Source organism: Solea solea, chromosome 20 (genome assembly GCF_958295425.1).
Source record: "Solea solea chromosome 20, fSolSol10.1, whole genome shotgun sequence".
Taxonomy (NCBI): Eukaryota; Metazoa; Chordata; class Actinopteri; order Pleuronectiformes; family Soleidae; genus Solea; species Solea solea.
Window position 1 is genome coordinate 16,632,146 of NC_081153.1, and position 21,198 is coordinate 16,653,343.

The 21,198-nt window shown below is 44.4% G+C and overlaps 1 protein-coding gene across 2 annotated transcripts; it reads right to left on the reverse strand.

Annotated features, from left to right (window-relative positions):
• Nucleotides 1-923: 923 nt before the first annotated feature.
• Nucleotides 924-15,567, reverse strand: efna1a (ephrin-A1a). 2 transcript variants are annotated; one of them, XM_058619735.1, is made up of 5 exons: nt 15,037-15,567; nt 3,571-3,866; nt 2,910-2,975; nt 2,701-2,796; nt 924-2,576 (listed from the first exon to the last, which is right to left on the reverse strand). In XM_058619735.1, the coding sequence occupies exons 1-5, from the start codon at nt 15,132-15,134 to the stop codon at nt 2,452-2,454; spliced, it is 681 nt and encodes a 226-aa protein (XP_058475718.1). In that variant the 5' UTR covers nt 15,135-15,567; the 3' UTR covers nt 924-2,451. The 2 variants fall into 2 exon arrangements, with proteins under 2 accessions (XP_058475718.1, XP_058475717.1); XM_058619734.1 differs by having other exon boundaries at nt 924-2,579; nt 15,037-15,561.
• Between the last annotated feature and the right edge of the window lie 5,631 nt (nt 15,568-21,198).

The window sequence follows — 21,198 nt, forward strand, 5'->3', positions numbered from 1 at the left end:
CTTGGTGACGAGCTGACCGTTGGAATCAGGTGTGTTGGAGCCATCCATCGTGGGGCTGTTGGTGCCAAACCCACCTGACATAGGGCAAAATGTGAGGTAAGGTAAGTCCTGAACAGGAGTGAACAACCACACACTTACACAATTTAGAGTAGTACAATGAACCTCTGCATGTTTTTGGACATGTGGGAGTAAACTGGAGAACCCGGCAAACCACCAGCAACCTTCTTCCACTGTGTGGCTCTCACCGGAAATCCATGTAATAGTTTCTGAGACTATTCACTCAACAACCTAAACTACCGGCCCCATGGTGGCACCATAGGGAAAGTCAGAGGATCAGCAAAGCAATTAACATTCATCCTGTGTAATACCATGAATGCCTGTACACGTTTACGGCCGATCCTTCCAATAGGTGTTAAGATAAAGTCAGTCTGATCAGATGCAATAACTTTCAAAGTCAAAAGAAAACTTCCTAGACGGTGGGAAAGGAGAGTGCTGAGGTCATTAAAAACCACGCGAGGATTATAGCAAGAGCTTTAAAGGTTACGCTATTATGCAGAAAACACTTCAAATGACCTTGGCAACATCTCAACAGCATCATAACAGCATAGTTAAGAAGAGCCTGAGATATAGACTGAATGCTCAGAGTCATCGCTCATGGCAGGGACACACTTTGTAATCGCTGTTGTTTAGTTGAAAGCTGCACTTGAACTTTATTTTGTTGATGCTGGAGATGCCGTTTGAATCTGATCCAACCGCTCTGACACAGCAGATCAATAGGCCTCCAGACAAATTACCTCAGGACAGTCCAGAGAATGAAGAAGAAATCACCTTGAAAACTTGTTTAACTCAATAGCACAACACAATTAAGGCATGTTATTAACTGAAAACCATGCTGGCAAAAAGTAATCACAAAAAGGCTGATCTGGTTTTCCAAAAATATCCTTTTTTATTATTATTTCACATGAAATGTTCACATTTAGAATATTTATCAAACATGTCTTTTATATAATCTTCTATATATTTATATATATATACATATTTTACACTTCTTTTACTTACACATGTACAAAAAGCGGTAACAAGGATTCAGATTTTTAAAAAAAAAGTCTGACTTCAGTGGTAATCATACACTGTTTCGCTTCGTCGAACGAGCCCGTCTGTCTGGTGAAGATGTGCTTAGCAACTCACTTTTTTGATGCCTTGTCTGAGTGGAACTGGTGACAGTAACGTGAGAAAAAAAAAAATCAAATATGTGACATTTATTCTGAAAGCGCGCCATTCCATTCCGTTGAAATCTGAATGAAGGCACCGCGACACACTGGGTCGGTTCCGGCAGTAATAAAAATACGTGGGCATCATTGTGTCAGCGGCAAGATCAGCGGCAAGATCCAACAAACTGAGAAGTCCAGCCTCTCTGTAATACACACACAACATCTCAGTGTTTGCTTTTGGCAGAAAAACATTTTGTCTCATCACACGATCAATCAATCTCTCCGTAGCTCGCACACAATCTCTTCAACACACGTTTTCTTTTTCTTTTCTTTTTTTTTCCCTTTCACACAAGTACTAACTTTACCAGGAGAACTAAAAGAGAGAGAGCCTCCCTCGCTGCCAACAGTAAACATTTCCTTTCATAAGCTCATGGTATATACAGTAAAACAGCTGCAAATGTTATAAATTATCTTCACAGAATGTACAAGGAACAGTACAATAGTGTGTGTTTCATGTCACGTATGTATATGTGTGTGTGTGTGTGTGTGTGTGTAACACTGATGTGGAGTGTGTGTCTGTACTGTGCAGTTTTAGTGCTACAGTGTATAAGCACATAGTCGAGTTTACAAAAGAACGGTTGCGATGAGAACGGCCCCCGTGTGTGTGTCGTCAATGCTACATTTAGAGAAAAGTAATCACCTGGGACTTCAATGCAACTCCATACCGTCACGACAACAATACAACAGATAGCACACAGTAACACAAGCTGGAGAGGTGACTGATCTTTGGCTCAAAAACGTACGTTCCCATTTCGATGTCCACACGTCTTTATGTATGGAAGTTGTGTCCGGGTGAATGTGTCTTTGCTCTTGATTGTTCTTCCTCCACTTCTTCATATTTTCTTCCAAGGTTATCAACCAAAGAAGTTTATGTGTTTGGCAGACAGATGATAAAAAAAAAAAACACAGGAATCAAGGAGCTTGGTCTTTTCAAGAAAATTAAAAATACTGTCAGCCTTTGAAAGATTTAACAAAGCGGACACACTTTGTCTCAAATGCTCCAAGAGTTGCTCAGCACAATTTGTGCAAGTGAGTCCGTCCATGCTCTGCACGTTTCAAAAGTCTCCCTGTGTGGCCAGCACTGGTCTTTTTGAGTCAGTGGTTTCATCCCCCACGGACTGTCTTCATTGTAGTCCCTGAAATAAAAAATCATCTGCCAGCAGCAGTTGTTTATGAGTTCTCAGTGCAGCAACAGCAGTAACGAAAATGGGACAAGCAATGAGAGGATTGAGAGGGATGTAGTGGCCACTGCAGAGCTCGCCCGTACACTCTTCTGGACATCTGGCAGGATTACCACTGGGTCGTCTGCTTGAAGATGGGAGATAAAGAAGACACACATTATTACCACACATTTTACACACTGACATAATCCCAATTTGTTCAGAGGTCAGGTGTAATTATCAAAGGAGGCAGAGCTTGGTCAACATACCTGCAGGCAATCTGTTGGACGGGTTGTGAACCCCACCCCCAGCTCCTACTCCAGCCCCACCTGTGCCTCCTTTAGCCACTCTGGCCTCTTGAGAGCCTGAGAGAAAAGAAAAGGTCATCAGTTAGTCTGCTTGGGTTGCTTGCAATAGCCTAACACTATAAACTATTAGAGGTGACGGCCTTTACAGTCGGGTGGGTGGCTCTACTTACCGTCGGCGGCTACAACGTCCACCCTGAGCCTGAGGCACTCTTTTCCATGGTGGTGCAAAGGTTTGGCTGTAGGGAAGAAGGAACAAACACAAACAAGTGTTAACATCCTTACTTGTGCACTTATCCTCCCCTGGCCTCTTAATCCACCTTCATGCACACACATACACACCAACACTTGGCAACAGACACAGGCAGAAAGCTTTAGGAAGCCATCTGTGAGCAGACGGAGTGTGTCTTGTCCTGCCGTTTAGCTAATTACACTCGTGGTCAGGGTGAGAGCACGGCTTTCTCTTTGTTGTCACATTCTAGCAGGATCAGTATTGTATATACCACCCTCCTTTATGTCAAAGTAAAGCTTCAGAGATACGACCCAAAAAAAAATACTTGGTACAACAGTATACAAAAAGTCCAATTAGTTCTGAAGACAAATATGTGTAGTGGCAATGATCAGTCAAACACACATTCAAAGTTATTGAGTGAAATATCGTACAGTTTGGTACAAGCCCTTTCCAAATCAAAACTGACGTTCCTTTTTTTTCCCTCTAGTGCCACAATGAGGTTGAGGTTTTGTGTGAAATGTCTTGGTGACTATTGCATGCACTGCCATGTCATTTTTGCACACAGACATTCAGACGGAGAGAAAGGACAGAGTGACACTTACAGATATAATAGTAGCTCTCTCCTTGGCGAAACTCCTTTCCCAGAGTAAACGGAGTGAAGCGCTGGAACTTCTCGGAGAATTTCTCGGGGGCGTGGGGGGCAAACGGGTGCCCGCATTCCCAGCGCATCTGGTCATACGACTGGGGTTTGCAGGCGTCGTAGTCCTCGCGCTCCACCATGTAGAGCACATATCGCTCGGCATCCAGCAACGGCACCTCGCCCTCGGGGTAATGGGGGCAGACGATGTCCAGGTAGTCATTAAGCTTCACTTCCACAGCGTAGTCATCCCATAGGAACCTGCGTGGGGAAGGCAGAGAACAAGTTACGCCAGCGGCAGGAGACGGATGAGTGCGGTTATAGCATCGGAGCGGTAATAAATATAAGCCTCAAAAACCTGTGATTACATATTGATCGGCTACACGCCAGAGTACAACAGGGAAATCACAGGAAAGACTTAGAGGTCTGAGAGTGAGATATAGAGAGAGAGGGATACATGTGTGTCAGAGAGAACAATGAAGAGGGAAAACACAATGAGGGGAAGGGTGAACAGGAGAAAACATGTGCATAAATATAGATGAGCGAGAGACCGGCGTAGCTGCTCGGTGTTGTGGTGAGTTAGCACTGAGTGCGCACATTGATCCATATGTCCCACAGGAGCTGAATGATGTTTACAGAGAAACATTAGCAGTCAGTTTGCCCCGTCAAGACGGGAGATGAGTATCGACATCTGCAGGGCTGCACACACACAGAGTGGGTGAGAGAGAGAGACAGTGAGAGAGAGACAGAGGGCAGAATGCAGACGACAAACTCACCTCAGCCGGAGTAGAAACACAGCTGAGTTTCGTCCAGACAGAGACACGTTTAAAAACAAAGGTCACACACGCTTTAGCCCATTCATTAGGGTCAGAGACGAATACAACACGGGTCTGGTGACGACCTACAACTGTCTCCTACCAAACTCCCTTTCATTACAAATACAGAGAGACAGTCAGTCTGCCTCTCCTCTATTCCTCCCTGCATCCCTCCCTTCCCTCCTCCACCCTCTTTACGATGGTCTTTAAGTAAACCAGACACCCTCCCTGTTGCCTCTTGACCCAAGTAAAAGAGCACAGACAGAAAACATTCTGCCATCGACACCACCCGCACTTGGGGCAGGTCAAATTGGCCTCGGCCCAACTGTCCATAATTCCTGAACCCTCCTTTCAGACAGTTTATCTCGGGGGAATCATTACTGCAGGTATTCCAGCTTTGTCCCCTTCCCTCCTGACGGAGTGACTGCTCCAGGGGCGGCTCACATCTAATGCTCCCTTCTCAGCCAAAGCCATCTATCAGAAGACTTGAGCGGTAGCAGGCCACCAACAAATCACACAAACACACACACACACACTTCCCAGTAATTCCCATCTATCAACAACCTAAAGCAGCAGCTACCTACTATTTACACTCACTGACGCCTTCACCCCCCTCTCCCCCACACACACACATACACCTCCTCCCCTGGCACTGTGCGCCCAAGTGATGCCTATCAGCTTACTATCTTCTACTGTTTTGGATCACTGGGGGTTCCCTGAAGTGGATGAAATTTGACAGACCTAAATATTTTCACAACACATGAGAAGAATGTGAGTCTAATAAAGGGTTTGTTGCTTTTGCAATGAATACAACGTGGTTCAGCAGGCTCTCAGCAGCTCAAGATAGAGACAGCCACAGTCCCTGTGTTCACTTACTGACAGCTATTTAATCAGATCTGCAGAGCTGCACAAGTGAACTCTGTGTTGTGTTAAATCCAAAGGCACAAAAAAAAGGCACAAAAAAGGCCTGTCACCGCTGTACACGGTGTGAAGAAAAAGGGAATTAGTTAGTTTGACTATAAAATATATAGAATGTAGAAACTGTAAAAGAATGTTGTGCACGTGCGTCACAGTTCCCACCTCTGGGATTTGACACGCGGGAAGAAGAAGGCAACATAAAGAAAAACACCACAGAATCCAGATGGTGCATTTTTGGACTGATAAGAATAAATGGATGATAGAACGACAGAGATTGGCACCTGACACGCTGACAACTCGCCGCTAATTAAAGATGTTTCCGCTGTGTGACGTAATCGGTCAACTGGAAGAGCAGAAAGGGAGCATATCACCATCTAGTGTTGTGGAGGCAGATACACTTCATTCAATAAAAAGATTCCCTATTGTGCTTGTTAACAGGGGCAAAGACAGTAGTGCAGTTAAATGGTGTAGAGGGCTCATGTTTTCTCATAAAACCAAATAAATGCAACAGGCTGCATTGGGGGGGTGTGGGGGGTGGAAAGGGGGGATTGAGCTCGTGTGACAAGGTCCACATGTGCGAGTAACGATCAAAGTGCATGAGCCACTGTTGCTCGTTAGCTGGTGTTGTTGTTTGTTGCCAGGGGTCTGCCTGGTTCCCTCTAGTAAAAGGACAGACGCTGTGGCTCCAAAAACCCCGGACCCTGACTCCAGTTCTCCCCTCTGGCTCCCTCCCTCCCTCCCTCCCTCCCTCCCTTTACCCCCTCTCCGCTTGAATGCATTCCCTCAATACTGATGACCAGATTAGTTTGGCAACACAATTACAGCAACAACCCCGGTACCATTGGAAAACAAGCCCCTTTTTTAAGTATACTGATGAAACCTACATCTCACGGTGGTGATAATAGTGCGCTCCAGCCAACATCTGGGGGGTAGAGAGTGATCATTCTAATTTTGGTGTGGTCTAGACAGCTTAGTGCTTATCTGCATTTTGCCTGCCACGCTCTGTTTACCAGATTGGCGCTAAAGTGTTTTTCCCCCTGCCACTTTCAATTCTAGTCAAATCAACAACACTATTGAACAAACACTGTTGTCTGCTTTCGCCTGACAGAGTTATCATCCCCTGCAAACTCGGAAAACACACACACAAACACCCAATCCCTCCCTCGGCCAGATTACAAACGGGCTGCGGTATGGTCCCAATGTGTTCATCAAAAGGGGGTTGGGGGTTGGGGGGGCGGGGGTTACAATTAAAACACAAAAAGGTATTAAAGTTGCCCTGGAGGGGGGTAATTATGCCCTCCTGCTCCCCACTTCCCAACCCCTTTTAGCAGAGAGATTGAGGGGGAGACAGAGGGCATGAATAGGCATGGGAGGGGAGAGGTGGGGTTGGGGGAGTCAAAGGGCTCGAGTGGGGGAATGGCTTTTGAAGTTTCTCTCAGCGTTTCTGTTGAAGTGTTACAGTTGCTTCATCAATGCAGCCATTTCATACAGTGTCTCTATTCACACAATGATGGAATACCTCACTTAGCCGAGAGGACGGTGGTTGAATACTCACCCGAGGAGGCCGAGTAGCACTTTTTTTTTTAATTTTTATTATTAATGGCAAATAGTTTTAATTATCCTGCTGCCTTTTGTTCCCTGCTAACGCCTCAGCATTGAAAGCCTCCACATCAGCAGGCTAATTAACTGATCGGACTAATGCAGTTCAAAGAGAACTGGGGCCTCAGCGTGAAAAGGTTTAGCTAACAAAGTCAAATCATGCCACCTTCAGTTAAGCAGACGAAATCCGCTTTTTTTTTCTCCCCCCCCCCAACTCCCCCAGAGTGTGTCCTTTGTCATTTTCCTCTAACAGACTGTTTCTCTGTGTGTGTCAATGGACTGTGTTGATTTATTACCATGGTTTATCCCAGGATGCTCTCTTTTTAATGACAGCCATGCTTGGAGTCTCAAAGTTTCAGCATTGAGGAGTTGTTGTCTTCGACAGTCAAGGATGATTTCTGATATGCAGAGAGGAGTGTGAGTGTGTGTGTGTGTGTGTGTGTGTCCGTCTTAGCCACGAATACATAAATGTGTGATTGTTTATGTTTCAGTGTGTTTGTGTGTGTTGTGTCTGTAGAGCACTGAGGAATCTGGGAGTGTGTTTCAGTTGTGATAAGGAAAATAATGAATGCAATCATGAAGAGCAATGATAGCAGTGAGGGAATGTCAAGTGGTCAAATGGTACATGCATGTGTGTGTGTGTGTGTGTGTGTGTGTGTGTGTGTGTGTGTGAGAGAGCACCATTTGTTGAAATGAGACTACAGACTGTACACACTCTTTCTCCTCTCCTGGGAAGGAATTCCTGATTTATTGAAGCCTCTTCAGGAGCAAGAGTCTAATCTCTCTTCTTTAATCTCTCTGGCCAAGCATTTTGCTTTCTTCTCCACCTCTGGCCCCTCCTTTCATCCATCCATCACCCTCTCATCTCTGCACTCTATCGCCCTATGGAATGCTGGACCTCAGATGTGAAGAGGCCGTGATGTGGATCAAAGGTCGGACAATCGCCAAGTCAGCAGCACAGGAGAATTCTCTGTCAAAGAAGTGGCCTTGTGTATTTAAACTTCTACAGACGGATACTTTGATGAGGACAGACTGCACATGTATGACCACTGTATCAAAGACCAAGAGCCCTCAGAAGCCCACACTGTCGCCCTCCGCACGAAACACCTCTACGCGTGCAATTAACGTGACCCACAAAGGTGACCAGCCAGCATCACAGATGAGGTAAACCGGAATGTGGAGACCACCTAATCTGCACAACCAAGCCTGGATTATTGGTTTGACCAGAGGCTGAGCTTGGGTCCATTCATCAGCACTAGATCCTGCTTAATACAGGGGGCTTAGAGTGGACAGCAAGGCCCAGAGCATGGGCCGAGGCCCTGGGTGCAGAGTAGGGGGGGTGAGAGAGGGAGGGTGGAACTTTTTTTTTTCTATTGTTCTCACATAGAGAAGGGGTATTACTCCTTTCGACTTTTTTTGAAGTTAAAAAACAACATACTTTTACAGATGGACAGACTCAGATAATGCCTCTGGTGTTTGACCTAGAAGAAAAATACCCCAGAGAGGAAACAATGGCAAAATCCAGGCTATTGACTAGCCACCAGCTAAAGTTGTTGTCATCTGTGATGTAACGAGTCAACTGTTGAACACTTAATACAAACAAGCTGAAAGGAGGCAAATCGCCACCAAGGGCAGCTGAGGCAGACACACTTAATAAATCAATTCCCCTTTTAGTGTTTGTTTACCGAGACAAGGACAGATGACCAATTAAATGGCACGAGTGGCTACGACTGTATCTTTACTTAACCTTGCATGAAAACCTACTGACGATGACTGTCTATGTGAAAGAGTGTCCACTGTAGCACAGGTGAAAGTGAAATGTGTTGACAGAAGAACTAAATGCATCTGGCATCAGAGGCCCGTGTCTTCCACGGTGCATCTGTGAAAGATGCGTGACTCCGTGAGGGAGGTGGCAACCAGAGCACATCTGAGGGGCATCGTGAGTAAAGCGGGACTGTTAAACGTTACTGCTCAAACTCCTTTTTTTTTTTGTTTCATCTGTCTGTCTGTTCATCCATCAGCGTCAACCGTCCCCTCCCACTCCCTGTCCACCTTTCATCGCTCAATAAGCAAACCAGATCCTCATGTCAACTCTGTCCCTCCCCCCCATCCCAGACTGGCTCAACCAATCACAACCTGACCTGGTGGCATTCCAAATATGCAACTTTTCCGACCCACTGTTTGCGGATCCATGCACAATGCGACGTGGGCACGCTGGGGTCGTCATAGAAACTAATATGGTCCAGGTCTTTCAGCGCCTCCTTTTTTTTACATAATATTCCAGCTTCCATTCTTAGCACCGTGCGACTTTTTGTCATCCATCTCAATCAGCTTTCTCTCATCTGCCATTCAACCTTTGTGTGTGCGGATCATTGGTCATTCTGCCAGCGTTCCTGGCTGAACTCACTGGGCTCCCTTTGCCACCCAGCAAAATGACAAAGCTTTAAGTCCAGCAGAGAAATAATTGGCTGACTCCTCTGCACTAAGGAAGGTTAGATGAATACATATGCTCTTTCCAACTGTCCCACGCTGTCCCCTGAGCCATTTGTATCTTATAAAGGGGCTGGAGCAGAAAGGTCACCAATGACATCACATTTCTCCCAATGCAAAGATCTGTGCAGGGAAATCAATTTCTTCCGGATTCTGCTGTTGCGCTCGGTGTCCTGTTCTTTCTGCAAACATGGTCGAAACTCGTCGCGCTTAATGAATCCCGCGGGAAATTCACTCGGTGCGAGAAAAGGCCATAGCCATTAAATTGATCTCTAGAAGTGGCGGCGGCAGTTCTTGCTTACAGATATGTGGCCGTAAAAGAACACTATAAAACTGACCTCGAGCTGTGGCAGTATTTGCTGTGGGGGACCGCTTCCACGCTCAATCCAGACTTTCAACAAACACGACAGAAAAAAGGAAAAACACGGAGTTACACAATGAGCCTCCATTATACAACAATGGTTCATTTACAGAGATAGTATCTGACTCTGTCGGGGCTAATTCTTCCTCGTCGGAACACACGAGCACTGTCGGGTTTACTGAGCGTCACTAAAACTTGATAAACAAGTCTGAAGGACAAACACAAACTCCGTCTATCTCCCTCTCTCACACACAACAGGAAGAAGAAAGTGAAGGCTCGCCTCACAATATCACCATGATTATAAATCTGTGCACTCATGGAGCTGATTCTTCTTCTCCTGATTTTTGTGTGGGAATAAGACAGCGGAGAGACGGAGAGGCCGAGAGGGAAGGAGCTGAGGAAGTCTGTGGTGTAGATAAGGACAAGCCGTGGGGATGGGTCAGACAAACTGTGGTGGGGTTGACTCGGGCGACACTGATCAGAGGAGAATCCAACACAGAGCCACAGTTCGGAAACATAATTCTTACACTCGAGCACATTCTTCATAAAAACAACTACTCACAAATGAATCACTTCCAATGTGCGTATCCCTCGAGTTCAAATGTACTTGTTTCTAAACTGAGGCTGGGAAATTGAATCAATGAGCCCCAAGACTTGTACGGTCTCGCGTGTGTCGGTGTGTGAGAACGGTATTGTTTATTGTGCAGACAGGATACGCAGTTTTCCCGGGAAAAGACGTGGCCCGGAAGAGCAGCACTTCACAGGGAAACACACAGCAGACAGTGTGCAGACTTTGCTAACACCAACAGCAAGGCCTTCAGGAAGCTAAAACCTTTGCCCTGATTCACTATCGAGTGCAGTCCATAAAACAAGCTTTTCCCCGAGACACTGGAACAATATGCAGGAATATTGAACAGGATGGAAATCCATGTTTCCAGGGAAAAAAAAAACAAAAACAAAAAACTTTTTGGTCAGCAATGAGGCAGACTTCTCACAGACGTAAGAAAGATCATAAAGGTCAACCTACTTCAGTCATCATTAAGCCTATAAGAAAGGATTACCACCCGTTTGAAAATTTCTCCGAGCATTTTCTCCAGATTGAATTCACCAGACAGATTATAAAACCAGATTAAGGGTGTTGGGAGGAAAGAGGGGCAGATGATGCGAAAGAAACATGGACACAGACTCAGGAATTTACTGAAGAGAATGTTCGACCAAAAAGGGGGGAAGGGTCTGTGGTGGGTTTAGAGCAAAGGCTGGATTAGGAAGTGAAGTAGGAAACCTGGATATTTTTTCCAAGGAAAGTGGCGCCGGTTCAGATTACTTGGAAATGGAAGAAATCCTTTATCTATTGAAGCGACCTAATCATACTCACTGATGTGACTATCTAATCTTTCTTCCCCCCTCAAACTTACATAAGTACAAATCCTTGAAATTAAAAGAAACACTTTAAGTTACTCCTGTCTGTGTGTGTGTGTGTGTGTTTTTTTTCCCCTCTGAATTTCATTGCAGTCTTTTCATGCCCCGAGTTGTTTCACTGGGTGAACCCTCCTCCATCGCTCCAGCAGAACACGTTCAAGAGTGCAGAAGCACACTTGGACAACGGGCGGACAAGTGAAAAGACCATGAAGAGGGGAAAAGGTTTGCTGAGAACCAGAGTGGCCTTTCATATGAAGGAAGCTTAAGAGGAGAACGCTGAGCGGAAAGGAAAGCGTGAAGGAGAGGGCAAAGTGCCTTGTGACAGACGGCCATGGGTGCCAAGGAAGATAAAAAAAAATCCACACCTCTTAGCATGTTTCTCTCCTTCCCCCTTTTCCCCGAGAGCCCGAGTCGGAGGTAAAGAAATAATAGAGTGAAAAGGGACAGCTTGTAAAGTTGAGATAAAAAGCTGGTGCAGGAGTGAAGGCGACTGAAAAGACAGGAGGGTGAAGAAGGAGAGTTTCCCAGAGGCAAAGCCACGGCTGTGTGAAGAGGGAATGGGTCTGAGTGGCAGCCAGTATTCAGGGACCACTGCTGTGACAGAATGACTGACAGATTGATAGAGGCTGTGCCACTTCATCACAGAGTGAACTCTGACCCCCCCCAATCAGTCACACCAGTTACTATTCTCTTTCTCTAGCTCACTGCGAAGACCCTTCCCCAATTTGTATAGGAAGTGTCCTAAAACAGCCACACAGGCAAGAAAATCCTTCATGTGGGTGAAACATACCTTAAATAACTCTCTTGTTAGAACACAGCGTTGGAAAAAAAGCATATTCACTCAAATTAAACTGCTGATCCAGACACGGTGAGCTAAAACAACCTGGAAGGGAATTTTGCAGTTCTATCAAAATCTAAGAACTCATTAAAAGTCTTCAGACTTGAAAGTGTTATGATAACAGAGAGGGTGATCATGAAAGTGTTGTGGATGATGGTGTTATAATAAACTACAGGTTCAAACAGATGTGTGTGTGTGTGTGTGTGTGTGTGTGTGAGAGAGAGAGTGAGCCATGAAACAGTTAATAGACTCACACAACGAGAGACCACAGAACCAAGTCGAAAAGGGAACCTGGCCAAGAAGAGGGGGAGGGAGTTGGAGAGAGGGAGAGACAGGTACAAAGCAGAGGAGGAGGTGGAGGAGGAGAGGTGGTGGTGGTGGTGGTGGTCGACTCATGCTCAGTCAGCAAGAAAAAAAAAAAGGAAAAGGGAGCGAGAAGGAGTGAAAGAGCAGATTATTGCCTCACATTAGAGTCCATAGGGCTCCTGGGACAATGTTAACATCAGTCTCAAGTGTGAGGCACATGTGTGTGTGTGTGTGTGTGTGTGTGAGAGAGAGACGCCGGGTTAATGTGTATCAGGGCGAGTGAGTCACCAGAATCTGGTGATGTTGTACATGTGAGCGAGCCTCGGCGCTGACACTCCCTTCAGGAGAGACACGTACACACACTGGCACGCCGGGACCCCAGCTGACTGGGCACCGTGTCAGCCTCTTTCTGGGAACCGACCTGCACCGAGGTGTTAGCTAATGCTACTCACACACAAAGGAAGAGGTCAGAAAGTGCTGAAACACACACACACACACACACACACACTGTCATGTCAGGAATAGATTTCAGTCAGGCTGAAACAAAGCAGTCATTAAAGTACAGGGAGATACGACCTTCGAAGTCTGCAGGCCCCGAGGCGTTCCTTACTCTCATGCTGAAATTAGTGGTGAGCTGGGGCAACTGTGCATGGATGTGCATGAGTGTGTGTGTATGTGCTGCTAAATCCCTGAACCAACACACGGAGAGAAAGGAACTGAGTCTGCACCACATGGACCAAAGTGATCAATCGGAGATCAATTTGATGAACGACAGCTTCTTCTTTTGTTTGCGACCAGTGGGATGGAAGAACACACCCAGGCCATAAAAGAGGAATATCTGTAGACAGCTCCTGAGGGAAAAAGATCGACATCAACGCGGTGTGTCAAGGAACAGGTCAGAGGGGAGCACACAGAGTGCTGAGAAAGATGAAAACAAGCACCAAATTACAGAAAAAGAAATACAACCAGGAATCTCTGGGCTTTTTCTGAGAATACGGGATTAAGAGGAGCCAAAGGGGGAGATTTAGCACAGTCATGTGGAAAAAATAGCAAGTGCAAAAGACCGGATTACAAATATATATATATACACAGGAATGATTACTGTCCTTCTACAGAAGGGACACAAAACAACGCCTCTCCATCTGGGACTTCATTCTGATTTTCAGTGAAAGGCTTTGCTGCTGTAATTATGGCTTTTCTGAGAACAGTAAAGGCTGTCGCTCTAACTACAGGAAAGCACAGGAGGCTGGAATGGTGTTTGAATGTAAAAGCAAATCAAGAAGGAACATTTGAATAACTGGCTGTTTCCAACCAACACCAGACGTGTGTTTGTGCACGAGGGCGAGTGTGTGAGCGCAGCACTCATTGATTGGGATGGTGTCAGTTTGTGTGATTGAGCGTCCTGGTTTGGGGAGTGAGTGGTTGTCTGCCAGACTTTTCTGTTTGTGCTTGCCCATCTTTGTGTTGGAGGGTGTGTTTATGTGTAAGTGCACATACTCGTTCATCTGTGGTGTGTAAATCTAACCCCTTTCCTCCCCCAAGACATCTCGCCCCAGCCATCATCAACCATAATTCTAATTGACCCCTACTTATACCGTATGGCCCCCTTACCCCAACAATTTGAGCTCCGATTTCTCCTCGCTGAGCAATCCATCTCTCTCCCACAGCGTGACCTACTGGGCAGATCTCAAGTTACCTCCTCTGTCTCTGTCATGCACCATTATTGCTCGTCGTACTACCTGAAATATGAACGCCACTACGTCTCCCTGACAGCAAGGCAAACCTCAAGAGGTATCTCTTGATTTAGGGGATACAGCAACCTCCCACTCCCACACTGAGGTTAAGACTCTCTGTCAGATGGAGAGGATATTGCAACAGATATTTCAACATGCTGCGGTGTGTGTGTGTGTGATTCAGGTGTGTAAAATCAACCCTTGCCAGGGGAAACATTTTAAATCAAATCCCTGTTGAATTTGATGAATAATAAGACAGCAGCAGCAGAACGAAGCAAGATGCAACACATTCAAAACAAACAAAGACTATTTCACGTCTTAGAGTCACTTACAAGGTACAAAACAAGCAGTGTGTGCGCTCACAAATAATTACTACATGAGTGAAGTGTCCACAGATCAATGCGGCTTCAAATGAAAAAGTGGTCTCCACAGTAAAGTCCCTGCAATTTGACAAAGCCACTGCATGAAGCTTTCTTTCCTCCAGGAGAATGAGCTGTTTCTCTCTCCTCACCGGGATAAACAGGTCACATGACCCCATGTAAGTCATCCTGAGTGCACAGGTACACAGATTGCGAAACAGATCAAATCTGAACAGGTTAGACAAAGAATTACAGGTAAACTGCACCATAATAACAGGTTCTAGTCCTGAACTGAGGGAGGAACTGAGGGAGGGAGGGGGAGAGAGAGAGAGAGAGAGACTTTAACTATCCTGCATTATCACAACAACAGCAGCCAGTTGCCTATGTCACAAAGTCATTGCTAAAAGACGCCTGAATATGCATGAACTGCGCGATTCATTTGCACCTGAATATGCATCACAGGGATCGAATGTGCGCGGAGAACAAGTTTCAAAGTTGATCCATCTTGGTTTTTGCAAAGACAAAAAAAGAGGAGCCCGCAGATGTGTGAGAGCAACAGGGTTCGAATTCAAAATGTGAACGCAGATACTCACTTTGGATTCGTGCTGTTCCAGTAGACGCTGTGTCGCTCCGCTGACGCGAACCAGGCGCAGAAGTGCACAACGAAGCCCACAATCCAAACCAAATCCATGGTGGAGAGGAGTGCAGGCGCGCGGAGAGCAATCACAACTCAGATAGGTTGTTAAAAAAAACAAAAACAAAAAAAAACAGAATCAACAAAAAAGTGTTTAAAGGAGAGAGAGAGAGAGAGAGAGAGAGAGAAGAGAGATTATCCGCGCAGCCAAACAAACTCTTTACGCATGCAGTGGATCAAGGTAAACCAAACGTGTGTGTTCGCAGAGAGTAAACTGCAGACAGCTAGTGTGATCTCCCCAAATCCGTAGTAGTGAGTGGAAGCCTGTGCTTGGACTGTGGTTTTGTGAAACGCCCACAGCATTAAGCCACGCCCCCGCTGCCTGAAGGAGACCAATCAGAGCGCTGTCCGTGAGACGCGAGCTCCACAGGTTTCTCCGGATAATCACATTTATTTCTTTGTTATTGTGCACATTGTAAATGAGTTCACAACACATTTAAAATAAATAAACAAACAAACAAACATTTACTGTCATTTTCATATAGAAGTAAGTAAGTAAGTAAGTAAATTTAATTTATAAAGCACATTTACACACAGCATAAGCTGACCAAAGTGCTGTACAGTGAAAAACAGAAAAAGACACAAAGTAATACAAAAAACATTTAACCAATAGTCATCATTAAAGTAAGATAAAACATGGATTGTGAAATAAGTAACATTCAAGGCCAATGGACAACAAGACAACAACAGACAATGGAGTTATTTCTGGTCTATTTTTAATAGAGTTGTTCTTGTTGTTTTTTCCAAATAAATCCATCCACAGTGACGACAATAATGAAATAATGTCAAATAAATAATCACACACATACCATAAATAATAATTGCATACATATCTATGTATACACACACACACACCTTGCTAAACACTCTCATACAGAGATATATACATATTAATTCAGTCATACACCTACATTCATGCACATGGATAAAATATAGCATAATGCAAGACAATACTAACCATGTTTATTGTTGTTATAATGATAAATTAATGATTAAGAAGGAAAAACAATTAAGTATAGTATACACATACATCAACTAATATATACACATAAAATAACAATAATAACAGAATCAAGGCACCTACAGTATCAACCACAGAGGAATATTATTGCGACAGTTTAATTACCATAAATGTACTTTTTCTATAAATGGTAGGTTTTTATGGGAGAAACATTTTTTTTTTGCAGTTTTTTCCTATCCTATGGATAAACCTATACTTTGTAAATGGATTTAATAAAGGCAATAATTGTGCTTAAGTCATAAAACAATGAATCTACTCATCATTTATTCATGACATCATTGCTGTTTAATGTTATTTGCCCTTATGTAGATAAAGCCCCATACAGGAGATACAAACATGAGCAGAATCTCAAAACACACACGATACAAACAGCCAAGACAGACATGAAATTTTTTTTTTTATATAACATCTGCAAGGTTTTGACATTATCCTGCACATTTCCAGTTTTTTTTCTTTCTGTCCACCTTTGCGTAAATTTGCACTGTTAAGTTTTTCTCCACACTCCTTATCTGTCATGTAAGTGCACTGCCCTTGCTTGAGTACTGGTTGGGCAACATCTGGTGTGTTTGCACAGTGATTTCTTGCACTAATGGTAGTATGTGCAGACCGGTTTTCTATGTCACCACTGTCACTATATGCAAGTCTTACATTTATTCTAAGATTATTCATTGGCAACATGGACATGGAAATTTTCATTTCATTTGAAATGCAAGCCTTTGTGCCGCAAACACTTCGGGCCCAGAACCTCCACATGCTGTCCGATGAATTTGAAATCCTCATTTTCTGTTCCACTGACGTGAATAATCTGAACCTGGAGATGCTTGTTCAGCCTCGTGAGCCATGTTGCCGGAGGGGCTTTTCAAGCCGGCTCGTGCTCGACATGGCACCTCATTTGCTGTGCCTGCTTAGCAGCGCATCGGCTTTCACAGGTATCGCAGAAAACACAGAGAGAAGAAGGGGAACCAATCTGGACGGTGAATTCAAGCGGGTGATCGCAGTTTATCCAGTTCAGTCACATCCACTGAAAGGCTTCAGAGATGCGATCAGATAAACTCCATATTTGAGAAATGCACTGTAGCTGTGCTAAATCCCCCCCCCCCCGTGTAACAACAGTGTAATCTGAGAGGGTTAAGTAGAGTGAAATAAAAAGAGCATCCTGAGAATATATGAGGCTTAATGCAGCTAATGGAATCAATCACTTTAATTTCTGTTTAAATAAAACACGTCAAGATTGGATGAAGCGTGGAAAAAAGAAAGAAAGAAATGTTGATAGGATTAAAGTCTCCACAGTAGACGTGATACTTTCTCAGGATAATTAATCTGTCAGGTAGACCGTTGAATACTCATCAGCGGTTTATCTGACAGTTTAATTCTTGCAGTGCTTTGACTCCCACCACGAAGCTCAGAGCAGATAAAGCAACAGCTGATATCTGCGTGCATCTCCTGTTAACCCAGGTCTGACTCCGATGTCCTTGTCTTTGACTAATCACTGCTCTTGAGACACCCACACTGCCATTGCATTTATTCAAACGCTTTAGTTTTGGTATTTATTTTCTGCGGTGAACGATCTGAGCTCAAGAGCACGTAGCCTCTGCTCTGAACCCAGGTGAAGCTGTCAAGAAAAAGGGTAGATTAACAACATTCCCATTACAAGTGGTTATTCTGCCCTGTGGTGTTTCTATTTCCACCCCTGTGTCACCCGTGCATGAATTATGACATCAACGATGTGCAGAAAACTAAATGGGAGAGGAAAAACATCATAGCCCCCAGTGATTTGCATCTCTTTTTTTTCCAGTCTGCCTTTTTTTAGACAATTTAATTGATGAAATAAACGATATTGAGTGCTGTCCTGAGTTTCAAAAAGTAAGGATCACGACAAACATTAATGCTAGTGGCTATGCTGATGGAGGGAAGATGAATGCATGTCGTAGCATTGCACCAGCAATGGCTAATCTCTTACAAATTGTTAATAGCTGCGTGCATCGGAGTCATTTGACCCTGAAGTGGATGCTGATTAATATATTCCCACAGGTTATTATTACAAACAGTGAGGTCTATGCAGTCTGTGTTTAACTAAATCTGTCAAAACTTACCAACCATATCAGTTCTGCCTGTGCAAATACAGGAATGCACAGTAATTAATTGTGTGCTATTCGGTGTCAAGCAGGTCATCCCAAGTGACGTGCTTTGTATTCATGAGGGGTGCTCATCCTGCTGGATTCAATTCTTGTATTGTCTGGTTGTTTTTCTGCCTCAGTGGGAGGATAAGAAGAAGGTGACATAATTGCCATTTGCATTGCAATGTGGAAAAGCTTTCACCACGCCACTGACATTTATGTCAGAACTGGAGCAGCGACCAAATGAACGGACCTTTCATTTCTTACCAAACCTGAGACACGGCGCGAGCAAATGGCAAAAGGAAGTGGAAGAAAACTGCAGCTCAGCCCTGATGTATTTGTATTTTGTTTGTTTTAAACCAGAGTATGACAGACAGGCACACAGACTCTTCTTTAAAGACACAAATATAGACTCAAACTTAAACACAACTCCATTCGCCTCAACTCCTGATGGAATTTGCAATGAGCCTGTCCTGTGGCATGGAAATAGGATATAGGAAAATGATAGGGAAAACCATCTAATGTAGGCATGGGAACTCGCTTGCCCATAATTTGTTTTCTTCAACCATTGCAACCAGAGTAATTAGATGATGTCACAGTTGCACTTTCTGTGATCCTGAAAAGACAAATCAAAACACAGGATCTTTTTTTTTTTTTTTTTTTCCACCACTGAATCTCTATGAAAATATCTACCTCTCTCTGGTGACAGCCTATATTTTAGTGCTCATGACTTTGTATAACATATTTCTGACCATAATCTGTGCAGGTTTGAACAGATATGCAGCGCGTTGCAGCCGGTTGCCACTTTCCCCTGTTTGGCTCTCAAACATGACCACGAAAGGAGAAGTGTTGCTGCCCAGTGCTGTGAATACAAATACGAGGTTTAATGACTGACATGTCATCATGTTCCCATCCCCACACAAAAATAAATCACAGCGCAGAGCCCAGCAGTCATCCGCACTGTGTGACTCTAACTACATTGACCTCTTTGGTTTGTGTCCTCTTTTGTTAGTCGATGCAGCTCCTCAATCTATTCCGGCGCGGTCCCTGCAAACAGTGGAAGTGAAGTGTTTCCTGTAATGAGCCATGCACGTGTCGTCGTCTTCTTCTTCTTCTTCTTCTTCTTATGAAACATTTTGTAGCCATTCATCACCGAGTTTGTCCACGGCCTCGTTTTCGCCCGTGCTGGAGCAAATGTTGACTTTTCTTAGACTTTCCTGAGGCGGGAGGAAGCCGTGTTAATTATCAGGTGGAGCGATTTTTAAAGCAAAACAAAGTTAATCAGTGAGTAAGTGTAGCATTGCTGTGAAGAGACCAGGTGGTAAGTGCCGGGTCCTAATTAGCGGTGGTTGATTATCAGTGGTAAACAAAGAGGTGGTTGATTATGTGCAGCCACAGCCAAGGATCATTGTGTCATGTGACCGAGTGGAGGTAAGCTGCAGTGACTTTTATCCGAGAATGGCCTCGGTGATCGTCGAGCAGGCATTGTGCTTATAGACATTTGGGAAAGCACACACCCACACACACAGACACAATACTTACGCCTTCATACCCGCCATACAAGCCACACTGAGAGACAAAGAGCAGCTGAGAAAGAGGCGGATAAGGAAGAGGAGGACTGAGAAGAAATGCAAACACGGTGTTAGATAACAAGAGTGTAAAAAACTAAGAATGAAAGCAAAAGTGAGGAGGCGTGCGAGAGGAGAGTGAAGAGCAGCGACAATATGCAAATCAAAAAAAAAGAGAAACGAAGCAGAGGTGAGCTACAATAAATCTGTTTCAACAGATTAATGATGCATGAAACCTCTGAGCCAATAATTAGCAAACGTTCTACCTTCACTGACCTGTAACTGTGGGTGAATTGAAATGATGGCGGTATGATACATCGTTTCCCTTTTTTTCTGTTACAGTCCAGTAAGCGGTGTCACAGATATCGCAGGTGACTCTAACGGGAAAAATGCACTGCACTCTCTGGGGGGGGAAAAGTCATTTTGGAAAGGTTGTGTAGCAACAGTGGACAGAGCAGGTCCGCCTCATCCATCCCTTTCAGTTTGAAAGCAGTGCAAAATTGACTTGTGGGACAAACAACCAGAGGAAGTTTAATAATGGAAAGGAGATATGAAGGCAGAAGGTTGGGTTTTTTTTAAAGGTGAAAAGAGACACAGAGTCTAAACATGAATAAATTTGAGGCAAAAGTAAGTGTAGAGGATGAGCGGAAGAAGGGACGGGTGCCAAATGAATAGGAGGGGGCCGGTGGGAGAGTGAGAAAGATAGAAATAGACAGGAAATAAACAAGAAGGACTGTTGGAGAGTGGAGAGGCACAAGATGTAATAAGATGCTGAGATGAGGCATAACATGCACGATTGGGAAACAGGACACGGTAGAGAGGCTGGAAAGATGGAGCAAAATAATAAAGAGGAAGTGAGAAGTGTGATTGGGGAAACAGAAATAGATTATTACTGCATTTATTGGAGGATCTTTCGAGCAGAGGAGTGACAGTCGAAGGAACATTGATGGGAGATCAGAGAGAAACATTCATTAAAAGATGCTACTTTACAGACAGTGAGGAAAAACAGAAATACACGGCAATAAATGCTCCGAGTGGGGAGAGGAGTTAAGGTAGGAAGGGTTCGAGTGATACAAAGAAGAGGGTTTTTTTTAAACTACAAAACAAAAGCCAAAACAAATGCAGAGGAATATTTGGAGCTAAGTGGTGTGAGAAAGGGAGTGGGTCTGCATCAAAGTGGGCAGGTGGAGGATGGTGTGAGAAAAACAGGGATTGAATAGTGCAGTGGAAAAGTAGTTTGTAGAGAGATACAGACGGATGTGGGGAGAATGAGAGGGAGAGACTGACACTCAAATTTAAATAGTGAGAGGAGGATGAAAAAGCTGCATACTGTTGGATTCCTCAAAAGCCCCTTC